Source organism: Myotis lucifugus, unplaced genomic scaffold (assembly GCF_000147115.1).
Source record: "Myotis lucifugus unplaced genomic scaffold, Myoluc2.0 scaffold_128, whole genome shotgun sequence".
Lineage (NCBI taxonomy): Eukaryota > Metazoa > Chordata > Mammalia > Chiroptera > Vespertilionidae > Myotis > Myotis lucifugus.
In genome coordinates, this window is record NW_005871176.1 from 288,938 (window position 1) to 316,096 (window position 27,159).

The 27,159-nt window shown below is 52.4% G+C and overlaps 3 protein-coding genes across 3 annotated transcripts in view; 1 reads left to right on the forward strand and 2 right to left on the reverse strand.

The window, feature by feature from the left end:
• EMC1 (ER membrane protein complex subunit 1) overlaps positions 1–9,525 on the reverse strand; it is a gene marked incomplete at its 5' end in the record, with an annotated part of 25,256 nt that extends 15,731 nt beyond the window's left edge. The window contains 11 exons of the mRNA XM_006094065.3: positions 529–651; positions 1,279–1,341; positions 1,698–1,769; positions 2,247–2,414; positions 2,718–2,867; positions 3,412–3,538; positions 4,353–4,481; positions 5,555–5,648; positions 5,846–5,911; positions 6,540–6,664; positions 9,284–9,525. Coding sequence (XP_006094127.3) covers positions 529–651; positions 1,279–1,341; positions 1,698–1,769; positions 2,247–2,414; positions 2,718–2,867; positions 3,412–3,538; positions 4,353–4,481; positions 5,555–5,648; positions 5,846–5,911; positions 6,540–6,664; positions 9,284–9,525 — 1,359 coding nt within the window. The remainder of the gene's footprint in view (positions 1–528; positions 652–1,278; positions 1,342–1,697; positions 1,770–2,246; positions 2,415–2,717; positions 2,868–3,411; positions 3,539–4,352; positions 4,482–5,554; positions 5,649–5,845; positions 5,912–6,539; positions 6,665–9,283) is intronic.
• On the forward strand, positions 9,443–14,850 carry MRTO4 (MRT4 homolog, ribosome maturation factor). Its single transcript, XM_006093986.3, has 8 exons — positions 9,443–9,749; positions 11,640–11,698; positions 12,382–12,485; positions 13,174–13,255; positions 13,502–13,569; positions 13,768–13,919; positions 14,314–14,390; positions 14,497–14,850. The coding sequence occupies exons 1-8, from the start codon at positions 9,722–9,724 to the stop codon at positions 14,644–14,646; spliced, it is 720 nt and encodes a 239-aa protein (XP_006094048.1). The 5' UTR covers positions 9,443–9,721; the 3' UTR covers positions 14,647–14,850.
• An 828-nt stretch (positions 14,851–15,678) lies between these two features.
• The window catches only part of AKR7A2 (aldo-keto reductase family 7 member A2), a 14,917-nt gene continuing 3,436 nt past the window's right edge, over positions 15,679–27,159 (reverse strand). The window contains exons 3-8 of the mRNA XM_006094066.2: positions 19,250–19,437; positions 18,964–19,068; positions 18,151–18,247; positions 17,861–17,960; positions 17,128–17,257; positions 15,679–16,082 (exon numbers count right to left, since the gene is read on the reverse strand). Coding sequence (XP_006094128.1) covers positions 15,921–16,082; positions 17,128–17,257; positions 17,861–17,960; positions 18,151–18,247; positions 18,964–19,068; positions 19,250–19,437 — 782 coding nt within the window. The 3' untranslated portion in view covers positions 15,679–15,920. The remainder of the gene's footprint in view (positions 16,083–17,127; positions 17,258–17,860; positions 17,961–18,150; positions 18,248–18,963; positions 19,069–19,249; positions 19,438–27,159) is intronic.

Consider the following 27,159-nt stretch of genomic DNA (forward strand, 5'->3'; position numbering starts at 1 on the left):
GTGGCCAGAAATTGAACCTGAGACCCTTTGGTGCTAGGGCCGATGCGCTGACTGCCGAGTACACCAGCTAGGGCATACACCGCCCATTTCAGAAACAAAAGCCCAGCCCAGAGAGGCTGAGGAACACAACTGAACAAGCACAAAGACAACACAGGCAGCAACGAAGAACGCCAGCTGCAGGGCTAGCGACCTCTTGCTAGCTCTGTGCCTCGGGATAGGGCCCTGAATCTCTGGACAGTTTCCTCGTTTGTAATAACCACCTCACAAGGCTGATGGGAGGGTTAGATCAATTAGTGCATCGTGAAAAGCTTAGCACAGTGCCTGGCACAGCGATAACCTGGAATGAATGGTACCACTTTTACTGTTAGTCACAGGGATTCGTGGCTGGTCAGTGGGTCAGGAAGGACTAGAACCCACATCCAGAGAGCTCTAATCCAGGACCCGTGGCTGTGACCCGGCCCTGAGGAAAGGGAACCCCACACTGAGAAGCCCACAGGACGGAGCCTGATGACAAAGGCTCCCACTCACCCGCTCCGGCCGAGTGCCGTTCTGTTCCAGGCTAAAGGTGATTGTGGTGTCGAGCAGCCGCCGACCTGTCTCCACTAAGTAGAGGTTGATGGTGTAGGTCTGGTTGAAGCAAGCCAGCGTGTCCTAAGGGAACAGACAGCACAGGTCAACTTGAGGGGTTCCCCCAAAGCAAAGTCCCCCAAAGGAAGTCTAATAACTGGGGGCAATACCCTAGAAAAGAACCCAGGCCAAGACAGGAAATACATGCAAAGGAAAGTAGAGAAAAGAAAGCTAAATCCTAAGGCAGAACTAAGACACCTGAGTAAATAAAATTACAACCACTGTACTTGTCCCGGAGGAAGCCAGTGCAGTGTAGCAGAGACTTCCCCAAGAGGTAAAACCGTCAGCGGGGAAGTGACAGAACCTTCGGAAAAGCTGATGAGAAAGAGCCACAGCAGGAACCTGTGCCCCAGCCAGCGTCCCATGCTCTGCTCCAGTGCAAATGCAGATTAAAACAATTCTACCAGCTGGGAGCCAGAAGAAATGGGGAAACGAAGGCCCAGAGGAGAAAGTGGGTAAGAACAGATTCTAGAGTTTCTACTTCCTAATCTCCCAACTGAAAAGGATCAAGAGAACTATCATTTACACAATTCAGGAAACCCCATTTGAGACTGGAACTCCAGACCAGCTCATGGCCTAAGCTGCACCCCCAACTTCATGGGGTGACCCCCTGGGTCTAGGTCTGGCACAGTGCCCAATGCCACACCCTACCTGCGGACTAGACTTCTCCGAAAAGCTCCCCAGTGACCCATCTTCAGAACTGCTAGATTTCTGCTAGAGAAAAAAGGACAGAACGAGGAAATTGAGCCAAAGCGTCACTTCCCAGTTACTAAAATGAAGCTTTCACCCGTCTTCTCAACACTTGGGAGAAGGCAAATCGCAATTTCTCATTCCTAACCACAAAGCCTAGGCCACCCTTAACAGTCCCAGATGAAAGTGAAGCATCACGTTAGGGTCCACTCCTGGGGACCAAGGGGGTGTACAGAAAACTCTATAGAACTTAGTTCTCAACAGCCTGCTGCCCCCTGGGCTCAAGGTGACCAGGAGACTAGCCCAGACTTTCGGTTCCCTGGGCTCCTGGCAGACACACGAAGGAAACCCCCAGTGCTGACTTTACTCTCAGTACTCACCGCTCCATTCCGACAGGTCATGACTGCAGCCACTGTCTTCTCCCCGGTGGTGGCGAAGCTCACTAGGGCAGTCTGGGGGGAAGCAGGTGTCAGTCCCTAAATGGGCCTTTACTAGCCAGCAGCCTTCCAGAGGGCCACCTCTACAGGAAGGCCCCTTGGCCATGGAATTGAAAGTTCTCCCAACTTGAGAGTATAATGGCCAGGGCATGGGAGAGCAGAGGAAGGGCTAGCTGCATCTACAGCTGAAAACGGCACAGGCACAGTCAATCCTCAATCCTACGCAGCTCTCAGTACCTGGGGGAAGCTGTAATTACTGTCCTCACTTCCCAAGGACTCAGGAAGGTGCCAGTTTGACTCTAAAGGTGCTGTATAACTCTTAGAAGAAAAACTATCCCATTTCTGCTCTAAGGCTAAACCCTCTCAAGCCACTTTTGGAAAGATGTCTTCTATCCTGAGCAAATGCCTGCAGCTTCAAAGGCGGGGATTTCCAGCATCCATGTCTTGGCTGGATGGTCCTGAATCCTCGCACACCATGCGGCCTGCAGTTACCTGTGGGAGGTTTTTGAGCAGACTCAGGACCCCGTGATGGTAGTGCAGGAGAGCATAGTGGCTTGGGGACAACTGCAGGAAGAACTGGGCCCGAGAAGGATCCACTGGGTTGGGCTGTGTGGACAGGACCCGGGGCTGGAATCCACTTGCATATTCTAAGTCGAGAGACTAGAAGACAAGAGGGCGGAGGGTTAGGGTTAGAAGCCGAGAAGTCAGGTTTCCATCCAGGCCTGCATCCTCTGCCCCACTTTGCCAATGAAAGTAACTAGGCCGTGGCGTGTGGCTCTGAAGTTCCCATTCAGGTTCTCCAAAGAGGAGAGTGGCCCACTTCCCCTTTCACCAGTTCAGCCAGAGGCCCGGCCTTCTCTCAACAGCTGCCAAGGCCAGGAAGGAAGCAGTGACACTGGGAGAGACTTTTCTAAGCGGCGAAGACTGTGCCTCCGGCCAGCGGAAGCAGCGCTGGCCTCTCACCTGCAGTGGGATCTGCCTCAGCTCCCACTCCGTCTCCAGGGCCAAGGTTTGGAGGGACCATGAGCTCGGGTCAGGGCACACCAGGACAGCCTCGTCCACCACACCGCAGGCTCCGGTGAGGCTCTGCAGCCAGGGAGTCGAAACCCTGACCTATGGGAAAGACACGTAGCAGGAGGCCAGTGAGGATGTTTACACTTCCCACTCAGCTCTTCAGCAGTGTCACTGCCAGTTCCCACCAGGGCCTAACCACAAGGTTCTTCATGGTTGGTTCCAAAGTTCTTCCTGTCCCCCAGCCTCCCGAAAGCTCCAAAGCCAGAGAAAAATCCCAATTTTCTACCTGGATGCTAGAAAAATATGCCAGATTACTTTTTAATACCTGACACTTCAGATAAGCATTTATTTACTGTATCTGTCATTTGTGGTTTCTCTATCATTATCTTACAATATTATTTTTCAAGATACTCGTAGGCAACAAACGGATCTATGCAACTCCTTTAGCCACCACAGGAGAGCACTCTGGGCGAATGCCAGGGCTTAAATCAATACCTGGTGAGGAGAAGGCAGCCTCCAAGTGACAGGAACAGGGAACTTCAATGGCTTTTGCCAGCTGAGTTCTCTGGTCCTAGTGCAAGGAAGGGCTCTATCTATTCCCTCCTCAATTCACAAGGCTCCTCAGGAAGATGCCTGACCGTACCTGCTGCACAATCTCTCCATCTTCCACATTAAACTTGACAATGTTCACGTGGCTGAAGGGAACAATGCCGAGGGCCCACACCACCCCAGAGCCGTAGGAATACACCATCTGGTAATGGATGCTGTCACTAAGAGAGGGAAGAAAAACAGGGAGCAACAGCTTCAGCCACAGGGCAGGGGTCCTCCAAGACTAGGCTGCCAGGTCTTCAGCCAGAGGTCATCTACTCTCAGTCCCCAAATAGGTTTTGTTTGTCTCACACAGTCTTTTTTATTATTTCAATTAATAAATATGTGTTGTCCACATTCAGAACTGAGATTTTACATGTAAAAACCAGATTTCTAGCTTTTCTTAAAAAGATGTGGCAACACTACCCAACACTGCATCCTATCAGCTGAGTAAGGCTGCCCCCTTGAGGTAGGCCAGGCTCACCGCAGCTCCCAAGAATCCCCACAGAGCCAGCTACCTATGCAGTTGGTCCTATAGGAATCTGACTTTTTGGTCCCTGCCTGAGGTGGTCTAAGTAGAATTTTCCTCCCTCCCTCCTATTCCTTCTCAGCTTCAATGCTTCCCACCACCAGGACCTCTGGGAACCATCTCAAATCTCACTAAGCTTCTACCCTGGGCCTTCTTGAGTTGTTATAAGTCTGACTTGAACTAGAAGTCAAAAAGCCAGAAGCAGTAGGACCATGAGCGATAGAGTCAGTCCCCTTGCTTGACTGGCTCTCCTGCCTAGTTTGAGAGTTTCTCCTCGCTGCAATGGCAACTGCAGAGGTAGCACAGCCCTTGAGTTCAGGCCTAGATCTAGTGAGCCCAACACGCTACACATGATCCCAACATAAGGTAAGCCTGGGCCAAAGCAAATGTTTCAACCCTAAAGGAGAAAGAGGGGCTTGTAGAGAGCAGGACCAGGTAGCCATCATCTGGTGGGAGGGCTGCCTTACCTTTCTGGGAGATGTTCCACCCACTTTAGGTGCCCACTGGAGAGGTGATGGAGGGCAAGAGTGGTCTTCTTCAGGACCGCAACGTACCGCACTGACTCCTGCAGGCCTACCAGCCCAAGTGCCTGGAAACTGAGCACAGGTACAGGGTGAGCACTGCCCAGCGCCTCAGGCTACAGGAGACAATCTGGCACACTACCACTGTAGCTGGGTAGGCAAGAAAATAGATTTTGGGCTCAAATACATCTGGATCCTAGCCTGGCTCTGCCTCTTTGAACCACTAGGCCATAATACTTCCCCTCAAGCCCCCTGAATCTGCTAAGGGTTGTTCCCACCTTCCCGGGGGACTTCACAGCAACCAGGCCACCCCCCCACCATGGCACCCCTCAGACAGTACTGTCATTACCGGGCTACATGCCTGCCTCCCCCCAACTGATAACGAGTTCCTTGATGACAGAAACTAACTCACATTCACATGTGTGTTCCCACTGCCCGGGGGCTCCCCAAGTGTTTACCAAACAAATGACTATTGGATGCATAAGCTAATGCACATGATCTTATTAAACAACTTTAGCAAAGATGTAACAGTACTTCAAGCTGTTCTCTAAACACAAAATTAAAACATTGAAAGTTTTATATTATGTTCTTGTACCTACAACACTGCAAAGCTCTCAAGTCATGGTAAGATTAGAAAAAGCAGTTAAGTACAATAAACACTGCACCTAGCTCAGAGCTCTGCATTTAAGAGGTGCTTAATAAATGCTGGCTGAGTAAACACGTGTTCCATAACCTCAAAAACATCAAGTCCTGGCCAGTGTGGCTCAGTTGGTTAGAGAACCGAAAAGTGGTAGGTTCGATGCAGGGTCAGGGCACATATCTAGGTTGTGGGTTCAATCCCGGTTGGGCACACATAGGAGGCGACTGGTTGACTGATGTTTCTCTCTCATATCAATGTTTCTGTTTCTCTCTCTCTCTCTCTCTCTCTCTCTTCCTTCCTCTCTCTAAAATCAATAGAAAACATATCCTTGGGTGAGGATTAAAAAAACAACAACAAAAACACATCAAAAACTGGGCATTTAATGCTCTTTTTCTGTAGTGGTCACTGGGGGAAAAGCCAAAAGACCCAGAGTTGCTACCCACACAGATCTGTGCTCCAGCAAAGCCCTGAACCACCCCCAGATGAAATACAGCTTCTTCCCCTCTACCTGCCACTGTCCAAGGTAATCTCCCAATTCAGGCCCCCGATGTTAGTCTCCCAGGAACGCATGATCCGCCCACCATTGGACACAGTGACTGCATCTGGAAGAGAAAAAACCATGGTGACATCATCTCCCAGATTGGAGCTCTGTAGCCTCCGAGGGCCTGTTAGCGGTAACCTTGCCTCTGATGTAAGAGCTATTTGGGAACACCCCTTCTCCTTTGCCTACCAGACCCAGTGCAAGGAATAAGGAGAGGGAGCCAACACCACGAGAGAAGCAAAGCAGGACTCTGCTTACCCTGTCCGTACAGCAGCATGGCGTCCACTGCCCCTTCCGCCGTGCCCTTGTCAACATGGCGCCACACTGAGAGACAGGAGAGTCAGACATTACTACAAAATAGAGAGAGGCATCCAAGAAGACAGGTGGGAGAAAACAAGAGAGGTCTTTGTTTGCACAGCAGTGCACAATTTTATTTCAAGGGAGGGAAGAATAACAGAGAACTGGCGATGACCCACTCACACTCACTGGGTAACAAGGGGAGGTCTCTGCACTCCCATCTCCACTATCACCTCATCAAGCATGTAAATGAACAATGACATGATTAACAAAACCTATATGATTCACAAGAAAAATAGTGATTATAAATTACATATCCATGATTTTAGTGCCTAAAAAATCCCTAAAAGCAGTATAAGTAATTGGGAAGGTGGCAATCCAAATCTTTAATGCAAAATAGGGTAATGTGTTTTTTGCAGCAATATCTACTTTAAGAATAGTTAGGACTTGGTCTGAGGGAATAAACTACAAAAGCCAGTAATAGGAATATATTAAATGACAAGACTAAAAAAAAATAAAATAAAGTAAGTTGTCAGAATCCAGTAAGAGATGCATCTTTTGGCCAACTTGTCCCTAACTTGGAACCAGCCAGGCAGACTTCGCAAGCCACAGACCATTCTGGATTCACTATGGTCAGCCTACAAAATTTACTCACAGATGTCCCCAGTCCGGGAATTTAAGGCTGCAATCACGTTCTTCTCTGTGGCCACAACCAACTTCTTGGATCCCGGGGAAAATTCCAAGGAGGCAAATTTGAGCTTCCCAATATACTGCTGTCTCCTAGAGAAAAGGGAAATGTGAGAGGCCAAATCCATCACTGCACAAAATGCTTTGGAAAAAGACAACTGCACAAACACAGGCTATCCGCATCATACCTATCCTAGGGCATGGGAGAAATGTTTGTTAATGAGGAGACCTGACCCAAAGCAGGATTTCTATACAATGTAGTCTGAAGCAAAGGGAACAAGAATAGCCATAACAGATGAAAAATACAAGCCTTCCTTCTACATGTAAGCACATGTTTATCTCAAGATCAGTGCCACCCCGAAGAGCACCTGGCCTACATCCCACAGAACAAACATTACGGTTCTCTCTGCAGTCATTAATAGTGGGACAAGGCACTCATAGGACACACGAGGGAAGAGGCACAAACCCTGCTGTCCATGAACATGCAATCCAACTTTTCCTTCTATTTTCACTGACCTCTGGAGAAAAAATTATGCAAATTTTACAACAAAACTCCATAGACCGGTTCAGGCTTTGTTCTCTACAACCTTTTCTAGCCCACACCATGTTCAGGATCCATTTGACCCATTACTCATATACTTTCTTGGGACTATACATATCTCATCACTTTCAACACTCTTACCTAAGCATAAAGAGAATGCAATTAGCTTCGTATGGCAGACTACCAAGTACATAGGAGGTGCTTTTGCACATTGTTATTAATGAAAAAGTGCTACATTCTCCAACAGAGTGGTGAAGGCCAGAGGAGGGATGGCAGGGGCTGGGTGGATGTGGGCAAAGAGGGGGGGAAGGGGGACATCTGTAATAGTGTCAGCAATTAAAAAAAATAAAGTACTGCATTCTCTAGCAAATTAATCACACATGATGCTTACACTGAATTCCTCGTCATGATGTTGTTTGGTCTGGTTTTTTTTTTTTTTTTTTTTTAAAGAAGAAACTAAGCTGGTAGTGGAGAGACAGGCTTATATTACATTTGACAGTTTCTGCCAGGATTTCCAACTACTTGACTCTCACTGTATCCAATGAACACGCCATGAAGTACACAGGACGATTATTACCCATTTTACAGGTAAGTAAATCAGAGTCCACTGAAGTCATCTAATTACTGTCAGAACCAGAATGTAAAACTAAGATCTTCTGACTCTAAACCCATGCTCTCTTTTAAAATATCATTATCTGGACTATAGAGTAATGCCTGCTCATTGTAGAAATGTGAAAAATATACAAAAGTATAACAAAGAAAATAAAAAATGTCCCAAATACCACCACCATAAACGTATTAACATGTTGGTGTATGAACATGTTGGTGTATTTCCTTCCATTTATTTTTCAGCTTGTAAATTGCATATGCCTAGTGTTTGCTACATTGGAATCCTACATGTTATATTGTGAGCATTTACCCCATCATTAAAAATGTGACATGTTGCATTTGTCACCCCGTCTTATATCACACACTTATACAGGAGGTCCTGGAATAATGTTGTTTCATTGTAACGATTTGCGTGGGGACTTAACTCTTGCTTATATCAATTAGCCTATGGGAAAATTGGTTTTGATGTATGTGGTTTTGTTTAAAATTGCAGAACCTACTGAATGGCATTAAGTGAGGGCTTGCTGTATACCTGCCCCACAAGCTCCTTCACATCTCTATCCACAGCACCTGGAAGAACCACTGACCACTACAGGCACTCCACAAATACGGGAATTAACTTGCCTGATTCAGAAAAGACTTCACAGCGGAGATATCTGAGTGGGGACCTGAAGGTTGAAATGCCCCCTGAACAGCCACAATAATGGGTAACATTTACTGACTGCACCCCATGAGCCAGGCACTGTGCTCATTTATGGGAAGTATCTCGATCATCCTTACAACCACTGTAAGAGGTCATGTACCAGTATTAGTATTAGTATTAGTATTAGTATTAGTAAACCATGTTACAGATCATGAAAACACGGCACAGAATGGTCAAGTCACTTTCCCAAGATCACACAACCCTTAAATGGCAAAACTGAGATTCAAACAAAAGCAAGCCAGCTCCAAGGCCTCAAGGAAGAAGGTGAGGGATTTGGGGGGGCGGGGGGGGGGCGGTAAGTGAGTGAATGGCACCTCCATGAACCGCACCTCTGGCCAATGTCAAACTTGCGCGGACCTGATCTGAGGCCACAGCTGGGTGGGGCGGGAAGGGAGGCGAAAGGAAAGAGACCTCCGTTTAGGGCGTGTAACACCCAAGGTCCTGTGCACACGCCCGCGAGATGCCCATTCGAGGAGGCGTGAGAGTCCCCTGAGGGCTGTCGGCCTCTGGCACGCAGGTCAGAACCTGACGTCACCGAGAAGCGGCCTGAGGGGGAGGCGGGAGCGGTGCGCCGACCAGACCCTGAGCCTGCGGGACGTCACCCGGCGTCCCGGGCTGCGACCTGCACAGTCTCGCAGGGCGGCCTAGAAGCGCCCTCACGTTTGGTTTAAGGCTCTGCTGTCGCCACCTTAAAACTTCACTTCTGAACAAGGGTCCCACGTTTTTTATTGCACTGGGCCCCGCACGTCATGAAACCGAGCCGGTCCTGCTGCCTGTATCCCCCCTCGCTTTAGCAGGCAGGAGACAGGTACGGGCCAGATAGCCGCATATTCCCCGAAGGGACCCCGCACGCACGCACCAATCAAACTTGCCCACTTGGTCTTCGTAGACTGCAGCCGCAGGGATAAGCAGGGCAGCCCACAGCCAGAACCGACAAGCCGCCGCCGCCGCCGCCGCCGTGATGGGAGCCCGGCCCCGCCCGCCGCCGGCCCGGCATGCACCGCGCGCAGGCGCCCTCGCCGCGAACCATAGAGTTGGAGCCACACGCGAAGCCCTCGGTGGGGCGCTCAGGACTCGGAAGTCCCCGGACGCGCGGAGAGTCGCCCTGGAGACGTGGGGAAGGGCGCAGGTGGCGGCCGGCGGAGAGGCTGACTGCAGCGCAGATTGGGTCAGGCACTTGCGAGGACAGCTCCCGAGGGCCGTCCCAGAGGCCCCCGCGCCGCCGGGGTCCTAACAGGCCGCGCCTCCGGGGTCCTAACAGGCCGCACCGCCTTCCGTTGCACGTGCCTGCGGAGAGATGCCCAAGTCCAAGCGCGACAAGAAAGGTGGGCAAAGGGACGTGGGGACTCAGGGGAGCCCCGCTGGCTGGGTGCCGGCTGCGATGGGGGCTGGAGGACCTTTGGGGGCGCGGAGTGGGACACCCAGACCTTCTCAGGGAGCTTCGCTGCTAGTGGCGCAGGAGCACTTGGGGACGGGGAGCCTCCCAGGGCGCTGGAGCCTGGCTGGGGCAGGGGAGCGGAGACCGTGTTGCCGGCTCGAGCGTCTTCCCGAGGCCTGCTGGGCCGGGAAACGGCTTCCGAGCGCCCAGCTGCGCCCGGTCTCTCCCTGGTCCACCTTTTCCACCGCAGCCCACCTCCCTTCGTTGTCCGCGCTGTCGCCACCCTGGCCGCCTCTCCCTTCCTTCAGCACGGACGTGCTCTCGCATCTGGTTCTGTACTGGCAGCTCCTGTGGCCCGGCCTGCTTATGACCCAGTCTTCCTACGGCTGACGTTCTCACTTGTCAGTTCATATGGCACCTCCTAAGCGAGCATCCCGACCATGGGGGCCTCTCTCCCCCCGGCTGTTTGGCACATTCACTCAACAGATATTTAGGGGCCTGGCTCTAGGCAAAGGAGGATACAGCAAGGAAGGCCTAGAGCCCTCATTGAGCTTAGCATTGTAGTCATGGGAAGTATGTCTCTCCCCACTATACCAAAAACTGAATAACTAATGTCAGATAGTGATGAGTCCCATAGAGTAAAAGTGAGAGAAACAGGTGCTGTAATTTTGTTTACTGTGACCAGAGAAGGTCTCTGATGAGGTGGCAAACGAGCAGAAACCTGAAGAAAGGAAGTGAACTACCCACGGAGTTACCTGGATAATGGCTTTCCAAGGAGAGGAAACAACAGTCAAACACTGACTGACAGGAGGGCGTGTTCGACATGTCCTGGGACAAGAGGCCAGTGTGGCGGGAGCAGAGGGAGCAGAGGGGGTAGGAGGATTGGGCAGAGTGAGCGGGCTTTTTAGACCTTTGCAAGGAATTGCCTTTCAGATCCGGATGAAATGTGCCTGAACAGAGGAATGACGTTTAACTTTACTTTTAAAAGATTGCCCTAGTTGCCTTGTTGAGAATGGACTGGGTAGATGGAGGCAAGGATGGAAGCCGCAAGACCAGCAGTAATCTAAGACAGGATGAGGTTGGCTTGGTCCACAGCTGTAGCAGCGGAAGTGATAGAAAATGGATCGTTGCGCTGTGTTTGCCCTCCTGTGCTGCACTTGCCCTGACCGGCGGGGTTGCCTTTCTGTGTGTATGCCTTGTGAAGAGGGACTAGGTCCCAGGCAGGATCAATAAGAGGCACCCTGGGCTTTGCATCTGATGCTCTTCTAAGTGTTTGTGGGTTCTTGGAGGGGAGCCATGATGAGATCTGGCAAATGCCAAACCCTTCCTGGTAAGGGACCATTTGGGGCCCAGCTGTTGCTACAGTAGGGGTGCTTACTTTTCCCCAAAGTGGTATTGCTACATCCATGGGTCCAAACTGCAAAAGATGTAGCAGAGGAGGTCAGTGATGAGCCCCCAGACTTAATTCATTCCACAGCAGAGGCCAGCCATAGATGGTCTCTGTGCACCATGGCCAAGAGCTGAAAGGGACCTGCCTCAGCCAGCAGGCTGGGTCTGCCACTGAAAGCACTCCGGGAGCAGGAAGAAGACCCACCCCACACCGCAGTACGGAATTCTAGGCTAAACTAAGAGGAGTGTAGGAATATCTAGCATAACAGGAAATATATCAGCGGATCTCCCAGGTCCGGAACAACAGAAAGCACTGAGGACCCTGGGAATAGCCTGGCTGCCTCTCCCCAGACTGGTTTGGTCCAGACGATACTGGAGGTGAGAAAAAAATGAGTCCAGGACACCCAGCTTGTCTCTCATCATGTCTCCTTTTTCTTTTTTGTATTAGTTTCCTTAACCAAAACTGCTAAGAAAGGCTTGGAACTGAAACAGAACCTGATAGAAGAGGTAAGAGCTTGTTCTTTTTATTTTTCCAGACCTTGTATTTGGTTTAGAAATGTGGGTATAGGACGGTACATTGAGGAAACATTCTGTTTAAAAGGAGGAAAGGAAAGGCTGGTCCAGCCCTTTTGCTCCAGTGGCAGCACCAATAAAAATTCTCAGAGTGACGATTTCCAGCTTTGACTGAGCTCTTACTCTGCCCTGCACGGGGCTGTGTTCCATCTGTATCATTCCACTTCATCCTTCATAGGAGTTGACAGTGTCACTGTTTTGCGGTTGTGTAACTGAAGCTTACAGAGATTTGTTAGCCTGCCTGAGGTCAAAAAACTGGGAGTTGTCAGGCGTGGGTAAATGCACCAACTCACTGTTTGCACTATTCCGGGGGCTGCAGGCAGGGTAAAAGGTGTCTACTTAGCTGTGGCCAGCAATGTGGACAGACCAGGGCGGTGAGGGAAGTGGCCACAGATAAGTCAGAAACCTGGGAAGACCATGGGATCTTGGCCCATGGCTCAGCTTCCCCGACACTTTGAGGTCACACCTGCTCTGCTCAGGGATCCTGGCTTCAAGGCCTCCAGTTCTGAACTTCCGGTCGTAAGGGACCTGGAGCATATTCTTCCCCATCGGAGGCCAGAGTGTTGCCCAACCCGTGGTGCCCCTTGAACCTCAGAACCCCATGAATTATTCCACAGCTTCGGAAATGTGTGGACACGTACAAGTACCTGTTCATCTTCTCCGTGGCCAACATGAGGAACAGCAAGTTGAAGGACATCCGGAACGCCTGGAAGCACAGCCGGTGAGCAGGCAGCGGCCAGCCCTTTGGAGTGTGGAAAGGGCCACGCTGCTCAAAGCCCAGAGGCAGTTACTGACTCTTGGTTGCCCGAGTGACACAGATGGCATCTGAAGGACAAAGTGCCATGCCGCCACTGGAGGGCACTTTTTAACTGTGATAGCTGGTTTTGCACTGAACTTCTTGGGGGCTGGACTTGGTCATTGCTCAGGGAATGTTTGAGCATTGACCCCTCCAGGAAAGGGGGCTCCCTTACCCCTGGGGTCTAGTCTTTTTAGGAACACCCTGTCAGTTTTAGGTCAGGATGTGCTCTGGGATGCCACAGGAGCCGACAGCAGGCTGTACAGGCCATGTGGCTGGTACCTGTCCTTGGGCTGGAATGATGACAGTGCGGATGATGATTCTGATCTGTTGCTGCACCAGCACTGGTTCAGACCATTAACGGGCCTCTTCAGACGGGGAGGGCAGATATCCACATAAATAATATTCAGAGTAGGCTGGTAGGCATATTGGGAATGTTGGGCCGATAGGCCGATAGGCAGGAAACTGGACTGGAGACAGTGGCAGGGCTCCATGGAAGAGTAGGAGTCTGACCATACCTCCAGCTACAAAGCAGGAGTAGAGCTGGTTTGCACTTAACTGAGGGGAGGGCTGGGCAGGCCACCTCCTTCACGGACCCCTCCTCTCTCTGCAGGATGTTCTTTGGCAAAAACAAAGTGATGATGGTGGCCTTAGGTCGAAGCCCAGCTGATGAGTACAAAGACAACCTACATCAGGTGAGTCTCTGGCCCTCACCCGGAGGGGCCAAAGCTGCCTTCTCTCCTGCTGCTCTCACGTGACATGCATCCCAGCCGGCCAGCTCGGGAAAGCAAGGTCTGGCTTTAAGCTCCGGCTTTCTCGATCCAGCTGTGACCATCAAAAATGCCTCCAGATATTGCCAAATGTGGGGAGCAGGGGTGAAAATTGTCCCGTCTAAAACCACTGCTCTAATGTGACCCGACCTACCCCCTTTTGTTCTTTAGGTCAGCAAGAAGTTGAGGGGTGAAGTTGGTCTCCTTTTCACCAATCGCACTAAGGAGGAAGTGAATGAGTGAGTGTTTTTGAAGCGTGGTGGGGACGAGAAAGGTTGTTGAGGACTCTGGGGAAGGAATAATCCAGGGACTTTGTACAGGAGAGACAGCAGCTGGTTCCTGGAACCCATTACCAAGTCTTTATTCCTAGCACTGACTTCAGGTGGGCTGGTGGGCCAGTCAGGAACCTCCCCTCCAACGCTTTTCATTCCTCTAAGGTGGTTCACGAAATTTGCGGAAATGGACTATGCCCGAGCTGGAAACAAAGCAACGTTCACCGTGAACCTGGACCCGGGGCCCCTGGAGCAGTTCCCGCACTCCATGGAGCCACAGCTGAGGCAGCTGGGCCTGCCCACCGCCCTCAAGAAGGGTACGGGGAGGCCCCTGGAGCTGAAGGGTCACAGCTGAGTGGCCAAGAGCACAGGCTCCCAAACCTGACAGGCCCCCGCTCCTCCCCTTCCTGGCTGAGCAGGTTATTTCTACCAGCTTCCATTTTCTATTGAGAAAGTGGGGCTGAGTGTCTGCCTCAGGGTTGAGGTGGATGTGGACAGGAACTTATGGCCAGTACACAGCACTCAGGAGACAATGGGGGAGGCAGTCACTTCTCCCTAAATACGCCACAGGCTGCTGAACACCGATTAATCCGTGTCCCTGTGTGTGCGCATTGGTGGGGGGACAGGTGGCCACGCAGATTCCTCCCAACACTGGGCAGCGGACAGAAAGCTCTGCCAGAAGTAACTGCTTGCCCCCCCCCTCCTCTGCAGGTGTGGTGACCCTGCTGTCCGACTACGAGGTGTGCAAGGAGGGCGACGTGCTGACCCCAGAGCAGGCCCGAGTCCTGGTGAGTCCGGCCTGGCCCGCCCAGCAGTCTGCAGACCATGGCGGGAGGGACCAGAGACTCCTGATCACACCCGCTCCTCCTGACTCGGTTCCTTTGTCTCCTGCAGAAGCTTTTCGGGTATGAGATGGCTGAATTCAAGGTGACCATCAAATACATGTGGGATGCACAGTCCGGAAGGTTCCAACAGATGGGAGATGACTTGCCAGAGAGCGCGTCCGAGTCGGCAGAAGAATCAGAGGAAGATGACGACTGCTGACGGGCACGTGGGACTGAGGGCCTCCCGGCCGTGCCAGGTGTCATATTGACCACACTGGACTGGCGCCGCCCCTCTTGGGGGAGCAGCTGTTTGTTTTGCTGTGATGAAGACGAGAGGGCAATAGGGACAGACTGTTTACCTACAAAGAATAACTGTCTGCAGGGTGTCTCCCTGTAGGTGGCAAAGGAACTTTTCTCAGAAAAACAGGCCTTTGGGTTTGGACTTTTGTTCGGATTCCTAAGGTTCCTTTTGTTCACCACCTGAGTCAGCTTCCAGCACTAGTTCCTGCGAGACTTCTGGGCACAGGAGAGCAGCCTCGGGGCTTCTCTTCCCTGGCCCTCACTGCCCTTGCCTGAAACAGGTTCGCTGAGAAAATTGGGCACTTTGGCCCTGAGTGGAATGGCTCAGTTAGTTGAGCATCGTCCCATGCACTGAGAGGTTGCTGGTTCCATTCCCAGTCAGGGCACATGCCCAGGTCGTGGGCTCAATCCCCAGTAGGGGGCAGGCAAGAGGCAGCTGATTGATGTTTCTCTCCATGCCCCTTCCTCTAAAATCAATAAAAACATTTTATAAAAAGAAAAGCAGGCAGCTTGGCTGCTCTTCCTACCCCTACACACACTCCCAAACCAGAGCTAACAGGCTTCTGGAGGACCAGATGACAGGCTTTGGCTAGGACCAGAGTAAAGCCCCTGGGGAAATCGAGTGTTAATGTTCCACAGCTTCCTGCGAGGTCTTCTTGGTGGTGACTCTAATGATAGGGTTTTGCCCAAATTGTTCTATTAGTAAATGACTCAGTGAGGCCATTTCTGAATGAGAGAAAACCTACTTCAGGTTCAGTGGCCATTTATCGTGTGTTGAAGGGCCACCTCCAGTCCCTCCTGAGAGAGATCAGGCTACAGTCAGCGCAGGAGGCTGGGGAGCCCTTCCCACTGCCGCTGCCCTTCAATGGAGAGTCCGTACTCCTGCGCCCTTCTCCCCAGCCCTTGGGAAGACAGGAAGGGCCGCTGGCAGCAGAAGAAACAAGCGCACAGGTTTGTTCCGGGCCTGGGCTACCCGTCAAGTGCCTGCTTTATTCCGACAGGAAACGCTGGAGCAACTCACGGCCCAGCCTTTACACTTTGTGAAGGCAACTGGGAGGATTCCAAGAAAATAGGAGACATTTGTGAACAGATGATGAGAAAAGAACAGGCTAAATAAGGCAGCTTAAGGCCAGGGTGAGAGAACGAACGGTGACAGGCGTAGTGGACCCTCCGCCACCTCCAGCCAGGACGAGCCTAACGGAAGTAGTTGGGACACTCATGGGCAACCAGGTGCCAGGCTTGATCAAAGGCCTGCACAACAGCTGGCTCCAGGGGCCCTTGCTCGGTGGCTGCCAGGTTCTGTTCCAGCTGCTCCAGGCTGGACATGCCCAGGATGACCGCATCCCTGTGGGCACCCTGGAAGGGGAGGTGGATAGACATCAACACACCGGTACACAGTGCTGCAGTCATGCACACCCGCCAGCCCTGCCCCTGCTGGATTTGGGTCTGATGTCTGTTTATACCTTCTGTTACTCCAGAAAAAACTTACCTTGCCTTCAAACAGCTCGGAAGCCCTGCCTCCAGCCTCAGCAGACAGACCTAAGTTCAGAGCCTCTACACTCGGCAGCTGGGTAAACCTGGGTTACTTACTTGACCTCTCTGGACTTCAGGCTTCCTGAACTTCGCAGGGTGATTGTGGGAATTAAAAGTTTGTGAAGTACTTTGCTTCAGGCCTGGCACTTAACAGGTGCTCAGTAAAGGGAGCCAGACAATGCCCCAGCTGGGGGAGGGGAAACAGCAGGGAGAGGACAACCCCACCAGGGACAGAGCTGGACGCTGCAGAGCCGGCAGCCAAGGATGGAATAAATGCTAATGGTTATGAAAGGTAGGTCTCAGATGTTCATGTCCAGTCATGTGTAGCCGTGGGACCCTGGTCAAGTGAAATAGCCTCTGAGCCAGTTTCCTCAATAAAATTGGAATTATGTTGCCCTGCTGCCCTGCCTGAGTGGCTCAATAGGTTGGAGCATCATCCAGTACACCAAAGGGCTGCAGGTTCAATTCCTGGCCAGGGCACATACCTAGGTTGCAGGTTTGATCCCCCGTTGCAGCACATACCAGAGGCAACCAATCAATGTTTCTCGAATCAATGTTTTTCTCTCCACCCCACCCATCTCCATTCCTCTCTTAAAAGAAAAAAGAAAAAAAAATCAGTCTTCGAGTGAGGATTAAAAAATAAAAATAAAATTAGGATGATACCTAATGAGGCCAACAGTATTTGTGACAGGGCACTAAAGGAACTTAGGAACAAGATTATCACCCAAAAGAACTGGGCCATGGAGAAATTTCAGAGGAAGCAAAGGAGTAATCTCAAGGCACCAAATAATTGTGTCGCCCTCTCCCTTCTTCCACCCCTCCAACAAAGGGAAAACAGAAGCAGAGCCTCCTGGGATGGCTGGGTTACCTGGAGCTGTGAGTGGTGGTACATCCATTGCAAGGCAGCTGAAGTCATGCTGGGGGCACTGCTGCCATATGCAGCCTGCAGGGCCTTCTCCACCAGGGCAATGGCCTTGAAGTGGTGCTCCTTCCAGAAGCTGGGCAGGTGAGAGGGGTGGCACAGAGGTCAGTAGCATGGGGTCAGTCACACTGGGGCCACAGGCAAAGAGCCAACCAGGGCAGCTGTGCTCACCCCAACCCTACAGCATGGGGTCTGGGGGGGGGGGGGGGAGGGTCCTTTTTAGCAGTGGGTCTCCTGCCTTATTAGACAGCAGAACCACTCAGGATGTGGCTCTCTCACCAGAGACCTCCACGACATCTTTATTCCTAAAAACACAAAGCCTGCCCTCACTTTCCCAGTGGAGCAAAGGTGGCTGGTGCAAAGGGCAGGCCCCAGGCCTCCTGAGCCTCAACCCAGGGCTCTTTCCTTCCCTCTGGGCAGGTGATGAGCATTTCCCAGGAACAGCTGTGGCTTGGAAGACCACCTGGCATTAGGTCCAGGGATCCTCATTTCCTCCCAGAGGTCCCAAGAAAACAAGAACCCCACAGAGGGTTTGGTAATTCCTGCAGGAATCCAGACACAGGTCCAGGCTGCAAGGGAAGGCCTGGAGCCCACAGGAAAGCAGCCTAGAACTTCTCCACTCAGATATCAGGACAACAGCCCCACCCCCAAACCCCTAACACAGACTTCTCCAGCTCACCGATCCCTGTAGATCTCAGACCAGCTATTTCCAAAGAAGCGGCCCACAGGCTGTTTCCCGTCCTTGTCCTCATACTTGTACTTGCCGGTCAGCAGGCCCCCTGTGGGAAGGCTGCAGTCAGATCCCCTGACCTGCCTTGTTCCCAGAGGCTCTTCTGGACTGGACTGGGGTAGGAGCCCCAGGAAGGATGGAAGACACAGCCCAGCCTCTTGTCAAACACCTCCCTGCCCCCCAGGACCAGGAATGCCCACCCACCCCAGGAGGAGCCTTGTCCCCACAACAGCCCGTACCTGCCAAAGGGTTGTAGGCGTAGAATCTCAGTCCAAAGTGCCTGAGGCAGGGGAAGAGCTCCGTTTCCACCTGCCGGGTGGTGGCGTTGTACATGCCCTGCAGGGAGAAGGGCCGGCTGGAGAGGGTGCACATGTCAAGGGAAAGGACCCAGGCAACCGTCTTTCAAAACCCTCAGTCAAAACCTGTCCGGGACTTCAGCAATGATTTCCCAGATCACGAGTGGTGGTAGGGGATGGGGAGACAGTGTTGGGCCCCAGGAAGGGAAACTAGACTAGAACTATCATTCCACAAATATCTGTGGGCGCCAACTGTGGGAGGGACACTGGGCTTCCAAACACGAGTAAGTCCAGCAAATCTCTGTCCCCAAGAGATGTTAGAGGCGAGTTAAAGACACAGAGAGGAGACGGATGATCACAACAAAGGCGGATTCTATGATTATGGCAGGTGCTCACTGAACGTATGCTGATTAGGTCTGGAGATGAGAGGCCCCTCGGGAGCATCAGGAAAGAGCACTTCTACCAGGGCGAAGGGGGAGGAGTGTTCCGGGCTGACGTGCAGAGCAAGGAGGCAGGAAGGATGGGACCAAGGTATTCACGTAGGCAGAAAGGGGAGCCAGGGCCAGAGCAAGCAGGTCCCGGCTGGCCAGGCTGAGGAGCTTGCACGTCATCCTGAGGGCACCTGGGGCTCATATGCAGGCTGTGAGCAGGGGAATGGATGCTATGGAGAGGGCATGGAGTCAGTCAGAGGGGCCAAGAGAAGTCGGGATCAGCAGGAGCTCTGGAGACCGAGGCCCCTGCAGACCTGCCCCGCACCTGGTACACAGTGGGAAGGATCCAGCCGTTGCTCTTGCAGAGGGTACAGATCTCGGCCACCTCCCAGGCTGCATAGTTGGAGAGGCCAAGCTCCACAAACTTGCCCTGCAGGGGAGAGGTGGTGGTCAGAACCCAACACATTCCAGGAGACCAGGAAGAGAAGACCACAGTGAAGACCCTAGGAGTGACCCTTTAGGGCAGCCCTGGAGCCTCCACTCTCCTGGGTAATGACAGGCCAAAGAGGGAGCAGCAGACCTCCTCCCGGAGCTCGGGGTGCCACCCTCACCTCCTGGTGAAGCTGGTGGCAGGCACGTAGCGTTTCTTCCACGGGAGTGCCATGGTCAGGCGCATGCAGGTAGAAGAGGTCCACCTGGGAGCATTGCAATCGCTTCAGTGATGTCTCCAGCTGGGACCGGAGACTGGCAGGCTTCAGGGACTTCCCATCCCAGGGATTGGCCTTAGTGGCAATTTGCACTTTGGGGGAGAATGTAATAGTTGAGAGACTTATTATAACCACTTACTAGCCATGTGACCCTGGCTAAATTATTTAAGTTCCCTGAGCCTCGACTCTATAATCTGTAAAATAGGCATGATAATGGTGCTGTCTTCATTGGGAGATCATGAGGATGAACTACATGATCTTACATGTAAGTTCTCAATGTTCACTGCTGTTATAACTACTAGAGGCCCAGTGCACGAATTCGTGCACAGGTGGGGTCCCTTGGCCTGGTGGACGATCAGGGCCAATCAGGGCCATTTAGCCAGTCCTGACTGGGGCCAGGAGGGACCATGGGAGGTTGGGCCGCTGCAGGAGGTTGGCTGTGGGAGCGCACTGACCACCAGGGGGCAGCTCCTGAATTGAGCTTCTGCCCCCTGGTGGTCAGTGCGGTCCTTCAGTCACTTAGGCTTTTGTATATATAGATTATCCTATCTAATAAAAGAGAAACATGGCAATTAGCCGTATGGCCGCTACCCTTCCCATTGGCTAATCAGTGAGATATGCAAATTAACTGCCAGCCAAGATGGCGGCCGGCAGCCAGGCAGCTTGAAGTGAACAGGGAGGCTTCTTTGCTTCAGTGACGGAGGAATCCAAGCTTCCCCGCCTGCGCTGCGGCCTCTGAGCTTGAAGTTTGAAACATTGTAAGAAATATAGAAGCTAAACAAAACCCCAGAAACCGGCTTTAGTTAGCCAGGCTTCAGCCAGCAAGACCGCAACATTGTTTCGAATACAGAAGGTAAACAAAGGCCAGAAACCTGCTTTCAGCAGCCGAGCCTCAGAGAGAAAGCCGGCTCTCAGCTCCAGTGACAGGCATAAAAGGTAAATAAATGCCAGAATAAAAAAAAAAGAAAGAAAAAAAGGAGAGGTTTGGAGCTTCAGTTGCCCACCAGCCTGAAAACAGCCCTCAGCCCCTCACCCAGACTGGCCAGGCACCCCAGTGGGGACCCCCACACTGAAGCAACAAGATGGCGGCTAATTTGCATACTGAAGGCAGGCAGCAGCAGGCAAGGCTGTCTGCGGTTTGGGACTCAGATCTGTGACCCTGCCAGGCGGGGGGCACTGCGGGAGGCTGTCCGCTGTCCCAGGACCCGGATCTGTGACCCTGCCGGGCAGGGTGCACCGCAGGAGGCTGTCCACAGTCCAGGACCCAGATCTGTGACCCTGCCAGACGGGGGGCACCGCGGGAGGCTGTCTGCAGTCCAGGACTCGGATCTGTGACCCTGCCGGGCGGGGCGGCAGTGCTTGAGGCTGTCCACTGTCCCAGGACCCAGATCTGTGACCCTGCCAGACAGGGGGCACCGCGGGAAGCTGTCCGCAGTCCAGGACTCGGATCTGTGACCTTGCCGGGCGGGGCGGCAGTGCTTGAGGCTGTCCGCTGTCCCGGGACCCAGATCCATGACCCTGCTGGGCGGGGGGCAGTGCTTGAGGCTGTCCTCGGTCTCGGGACCCAGATCTGTGACCCTGCCAGGCGGGGGGCAGTGCTTGAGGCTGTCCACGGTCTGGGACCTGGATCCATGTCCTCGCGAGTGGGGCGGCAGTGCTTGAGGCTGTCCGTAGTCCCAGGACCTGGATCTGTGACCCTGCCGGGCCGGGGGCACCACAGGAGGCTGTCTGCAGTCCGGGACTCGGATCTGTGACCCTGCCGGGCGGGGGGCACCACAGGAGGCTGTCTGCAGTCCGGGACTCGGATCTGTGACCCTGCTGGGCGGGGGGCAGTGCTTGAGGCTGTCCGTGGTCCCGGGACCCGGATCTGTGACCTGGTGGGCAGGGGGGCAGCACGGGAGGCTGTCTGCAGTCCGGGACCCGAATCTGTGACCCTGCCGGGTGGGAGTCAGTGCTTGAGGCTGTCCACGGGACCAAGACATGGATCTGTGACCCTGCCAGGCGGGGGGCAGCGCTTGAGGCTGTGCACGGTCCTGGGACTCGGATCCGTGACCCTTCACAGCGGGGAGGCAGCCATCAGCGCCCAGGAGTGACTGCGCAAGATCCGCCTCCTGGCCCAGAAGGTGCAGGATCGCAGGGACAGCCACCGTGGCGGGCCAGACTGACGTCCTCCTGGCTGCACCACGGGGGTTTGCAGATCTGCAAAGCCAGAGGCCTCCGGTGTGCACATCCCCCCTGGCATGCGAACATCCCCCAGCACACTGTCACCCTCCCGCGCCTGCAACAGTTGCAAACCAAGGCGTGCACAAGTTCCCCCCGCCTCTCCACCGCACTTCCATCAACCCAGCATGCCTAACACCCACACAGGATGTGCACACATCCCCTCTGATGCGCTCACGTCCTTTGGAGAGTGTCTGGGTGTCCTGGGTGCTGAGAGTGGGCGCCTGTGAGATGACAGTGAGAGGGCGGAGTGGTGATGCCCTGTTCCCACGGAGGCCAGTGCAGCTACGAGATCACCTCTGGGGGGTTAATGCAGGTGCTGAGGCGGGAGCAGGTGCAGACAGACACACCTGGTGGGTGCGGGTGGCCCTCTCTGAGGTGCCTTCGGTCAGCGTTCAAGATCAAGAGCCCAGAGGCAGAGAGGAATTCCGTCCTCTCAGTGAAACAGTGGGATAGTCGGGGCGACTGTAGAGGAGGAATGTGCACTTTGGGTGCCAGCACCCATGAGCGAAGGCTGCCCTGACTGAGCCTTGCTTGCTTGGGGCCTAGCACACTCCTGCCGGGCAGCGGGTGACAGGACATGCTTTTCCGAATTAATGAGAGAAAATGTTGATTCTCCTGCTACCCACGAAGGTGGAAAGTGAAGTGGGGAGACATGTGGGGAATGAGCAAGGTTCCCTGTCTGGGGGTTCCAAATCTGCTGTTGGTTTCTTTCACCACTGACTAGAGATATACAGGGTGTCCCCCCAAAATGTATACACACTTTGAATACCTACTAATTCCAATGGTTTTAAGCATAAGAAAGGAACAACAATGGAGCAGTTATCTGTTAAAAGTGTGGGCACAAACAGATAGTTGGACATTCCCTGAGGGGTCTCAGATTGGAGAGGGTGAAGGCCAGACTGAGGGGCCCCTTCTCCCCGCCCCACCCCAGTGCACGAATTTCATGCACCGGGCTACTAGTCATAAAACTGCTGGCTGTGCCAAGTCTTGCACTGGAGGCTGAGTACACAGAGATGAACTAAACACACTCGATCTCTACCCTCAAGGAGCTCAGAGTCTAAAACAGTGGTTCTCAACCTTCCTAATGCTGTGACCCTTTAATACAGTTCCTCATGTTGTAGTGACCCCCAATTTCATTGTTAGAAATTGAACATAATTAAAGCATAGTGATTAATCACAAAAAACAATATGTAATTATATATGTGTTTTCCAATGGTCTTAGGCTACCCCTGTGAAAGGGTCGTTCGACCCCCAAAGGGGTCACGACCCACAGGTTGAGAACTGCTGGTCTAGAAGGTGAGATTACAATACGGTAAATACACAGAAAAGCACCAGTGCCCAAGGAGCCCAGAGAAGGGGTATGTGGTCAGCCTGGGACTGCCAGGGAAGGCTTCCCCGAGGGGTAACCCCCAAGCTGAGTCTCCCAGGATGAGTCAGAGTCAACAAGGAAGGCCAGGAAGCATATTCCAGAGCAGGGGTGGGCAAACTTTTTGACTCGAGGGCCACAATGGGTTCTTAAACTGGACCGGAGGGCCGGAACAAAAGCATGGATGGAGTGTTTGTGTGAACTAATATAAATTCAAAGTAAACATCATTACATAAAAGGGTACGATCTTTTTTTTTTTAGTTTTATTCATTTCAAATGGGCCGGATCCGGCCCGTGGGCCGTAGTTTGCCCACGGCTGTTCCAGAGGGTGGGAACACAGGCAAAATCAAACAGAAGGCAATACCGTATGTGAAGGGCCATACTTGGCAATTCTGAGTTACAAGAGCATAAACTCCAGGCATGGAGCAATGGGACAAGAGAGAAGAGAAAGGGCACAGGCCTAAGCCCAAAGGCTGTTCTCAGATACCATCATCCAAAGCCGGCGTGTGTTCTGCACTCTGGCTGCAGCATAGAGAAAAAACTCAAGGGGGCGGGCCTGGAAATATGAAGACAGGTAAAGAGGCTGCTGGGAGATTCAGGGAAGAGATGCACCTGCCTGAACACGAGCGCTGGCAGAGATCAATTTGAGAGACAGGTAGAAGGCAAAATGAGCAGAAGGCAATTATAGTTTCCCTTCCCCTTCCAGACTCATGGAAGCGGGCACACCCCACACCCACTGTAGAGACACAGTCCCCGTGAGAATGAGATGGTGCTCTGCCACGCAGGCAGCGTGGAGATGCTATGAAGAACGCTGGCTGTCTGGACTGGTGGGTGGATGGAGTCTGCACTTTTCATACTTGCCAAAGGCAACTCAGCAGTTCAGAGGGAAGTCATCAGACCACTGCGCATGAGGCAACAAGTCCCAATTCTCCATTCCCCTGCAAGCGTAGTGTGAACTTTGCCTCAGATCCGACCTGAGGACTTTGGTCCCGTGAGCCTGGCCTCAAAGAAGGAGCAGAGAAGGATTGGAAGAGAAACACCAATTCAAATTGAAACAAAACCTTCATTATCAGTGAGAGGCGGCCAGGTGAACTAGAAAGTGCGGGCCTGCGATACATGTTCTCATTCGGTGCCTCCAGACCAGTGGTTCTCAACCTTCTGACCCTTTAAATACAGTTCCTGCCCTAACCGGTTTGGCTCAGTGGATAGAGCATCAGCCTGCGGACTCAAGGGTCCCAGGTTTGATTCCGGTCAAGGGCATGTACCTTGGTTGCAGGGACATCCCCAGTAGGGGGTGTGCAGGAGGCAGCTGATCGATGTTTCTCTCTCATCGATGTTTCTAACTCTCTATCCCTCTCCCTTCCTCTCTGTAAAAAATCAATAAAATATATTTTAAAAAATAAATAAATAAATAAATAAATACAGTTCCTCATGTTGTGACCCCCAACCATAAAATTATTTTCGTTGCTACTTTATAACTGTAATGTTGCTACTGTTATGAATCGTAATGTAAATATCTGATATGCAGGATGGTCTTAGGCGACCCCTGTGAAAGGGTCCTTCAACCGCCAAAGGGGTCGCGACCTACAGGTTGAGAATCGCTGCTCCAGACCCACCAAGCCATGAATCTAAGGACCCAGAGGGGAAGCCCCACAAGGGCTGGGAAAGAAGAGCCTGCAGGGGGATGGGGGTGGGGGTAAGAAGGCAAAGTGTGGCAGTGTTAGGGGCAAAAATAGAATATTGGGGACTAGCTATAGTTATGTGGACAAAAGGGGCCACATACTAACCTGACAAGCTCCGGGAAGGCCTGCATGGCGGTCTTGCAAACTCTAAGACCTAAAGTAACCACAAGGATGGTCTGAAATTAAACTTTAACTAAAAGCAGTTATGGTGGGTGGTTCCGTCCTAGGCTGGTATCTTCCCTGACAAGGTCAATCTTTACCTTAACTGAGCCTATTGTCTTTTTGCATGTAGGATAACATATCCTTGAAATGTCTGGGTAACTTGTAACTTCCCTTTTTCCTGGATCCCTCAGGGCACAACCAAATGCCCTGGGCGCCAAGACAGATGCCACAAATTCCTTCATTGTTATTATCATATTAATTGTTGCCTGTTAACTATCCTGTACCCACCTAAGTAAAAGAAGTACTGTCGCCGAAAACGGTTTGGCTCAGTGGAAAGAGCGTCAGCCTGCGGACTGAAGGGTCCCAGGTTCGATTCTGGTCAAGGGCGTGTGCCTTGGTTGCGGGCACATCCCCAGTAGGAGATGTGCAGGAGGCAGCTGATCGATGTTTCTCTCTCATCGATGTTTCTAACTCTCTGTCTCTCTCCCTTCCTCTCTGTAAAAAATCAATAAAATATATTTTTAAAAAAAAAAATTTAAAAAAAAAGAAGTACTGTCTTTATCATTTTACTTTTTATCCAATCCCAGAGTTGTCGTCCCCCCCGCCCCCCGCCCTCCGCCCCCTTTGCTTTCTCCCACCTCTCTAATCTATCACCAATGGAGTTCATAGAACCCACGTACGTCTCCTCCTCTGAATGTAATGTATAAAACAAGGGGAAAAACACCATTCTCCAGAGCATTATCCCACCCGCTGAGATTCTGCTTCCCAGCAATTGTCGACAGTTTGGCTCAAACTCACAAAAATTCTTTACAGGTTTGAATGTGTTTACGTTGTTATAAGAAATACTAGAGACAGAACCTGGCTGGAGAACCTAGTGAGAGAACATGGCAAGAGAACCTGGCAAGAACTTGGCTGGAGATCCTGGCTAGAGAACCTGGCTGTAGAACCTGGCTACAGAGAACCCAACCATGCTGATCAACTGAACCCTGCATCCGTGTCATTCCTTCTTCGCTGACTCCGTCCACACCTTTGGGAACCCCTGGACCTGTTGGGGCTGGACCCCAACATAACACTATATAATAATAATTATTATTATTTTTTAAATGAAAATTAAGTTTCTCTAAGAAAAAAAAATAGAAATACTAGAGGCCCGGTACACAAAAATTTGTGCACGTGGCGGGGGGGGGGGGGGTCCCTCAGCCCAGCCTGTGCCCTCTCCCAGTCTGGGACCCCTCGGGGGATGACCACCTGCTGGCTTAGGCCCGCTCCCTGGGGGATTGGGCCTAAGATGGCAATCAGACATCCCTCTGGCAGCCCGGCAGCCCTCGGGGGATGTCCACTTGCCAGCGGGGAGCAGACCTAAGCTGCAGTCGGACATCCTTAGCACTGCTGAGGAGGCAGGAGAGGCTCCCACCACCACCGCTGTACTGGCAGCCATCAGCCTGGCTTGTGGCTGAACAGAGCTCCTCCATGTGGGAGCACACTGACCACCAGAGGGCAGCTCCTGCATTGAGCGTCTGTCCCCTGGTACGCAGTGTGTCATAGTGACCAGTCATTCCCAGTCTTTCTGCTGTTAGGGTCAGTTTGCATATTACCCTTTTACTATATAGGATAGAGGCCTGGTGCACGGGTGGGGCCAGCTGGTTTGCCCTGAAGGGTGTCCTGGATCAGGGTGGGGTTCCTGCTTGGGTGCCTGGCCAGCCTGGGTGAGGGGATGATGACTGTTTGCAGCTGGTCACACCCCCTTCAGGGTGGGGGTCCCGCTTGGGTGCCTGGCCAGCCTGGATGAGGGGATGATGGCTGTTTGCAGCTGGTCACACCCCCTTCAGGGTGAGGGTCCCCACTGGGGTGCCTGGCCAGTCTGGGTGAGGGGCTGAGGGCCATTTTCAGGCTGGCGGGTGACTGAAGCTCCCAACCTCTCCTTTTTTTCTTTTTTTTTTTATTCTGGGATTTATTTACCTTCTATGGCTGTCACTGGAGCTGAGAGCCGGCTTTAGCTCTGAGGCTCGGCTCCAGCTCTGAGACCTCGGCTGCTGAAAGCAGGTATCTGGGTTTGTTTAGCTTCTATAATTGAAACACTGTTGCAACTCCAGCTCTGAGGCCCAGCTGGCTGAAAGCAGGTTTCTGGGGATTGTTTAGCTTCTATAATTGCAACATTGTTTCTTAGAGTGCAGCTCAGAGGCCGGCAGTGGCAGGCGGGGAACCTTAGCTTCCTCCATCACTGGAGCAAGCAAGCCTCATGTTCGCTTCAGCTGCCTGGCTGCCAGCTGCCATCTTGGTTGGCAGTTAATTTGCATATCTCGCTGATTAGTCAATGGGAAGGATAGCAAAGTTATGGTTAATTACCATGTTTCTCTATTATTAGATAGTATAGTAAGAGT

Bases quoted from the DNA above. Each gene is read 5' to 3' on its own strand.
- MRTO4 (XM_006093986.3), top strand. From the start codon at position 9,722: ATGCCCAAGTCCAAGCGCGACAAGAAAG. The intron at 9,750-11,639 runs GTGGGCAAAGGG...TTTTTGTATTAG, and splicing joins GTCCAAGCGCGACAAGAAAG to TTTCCTTAACCAAAACTGCT. The intron at 14,391-14,496 runs GTGAGTCCGGCC...TGTCTCCTGCAG, and splicing joins CAGAGCAGGCCCGAGTCCTG to AAGCTTTTCGGGTATGAGAT.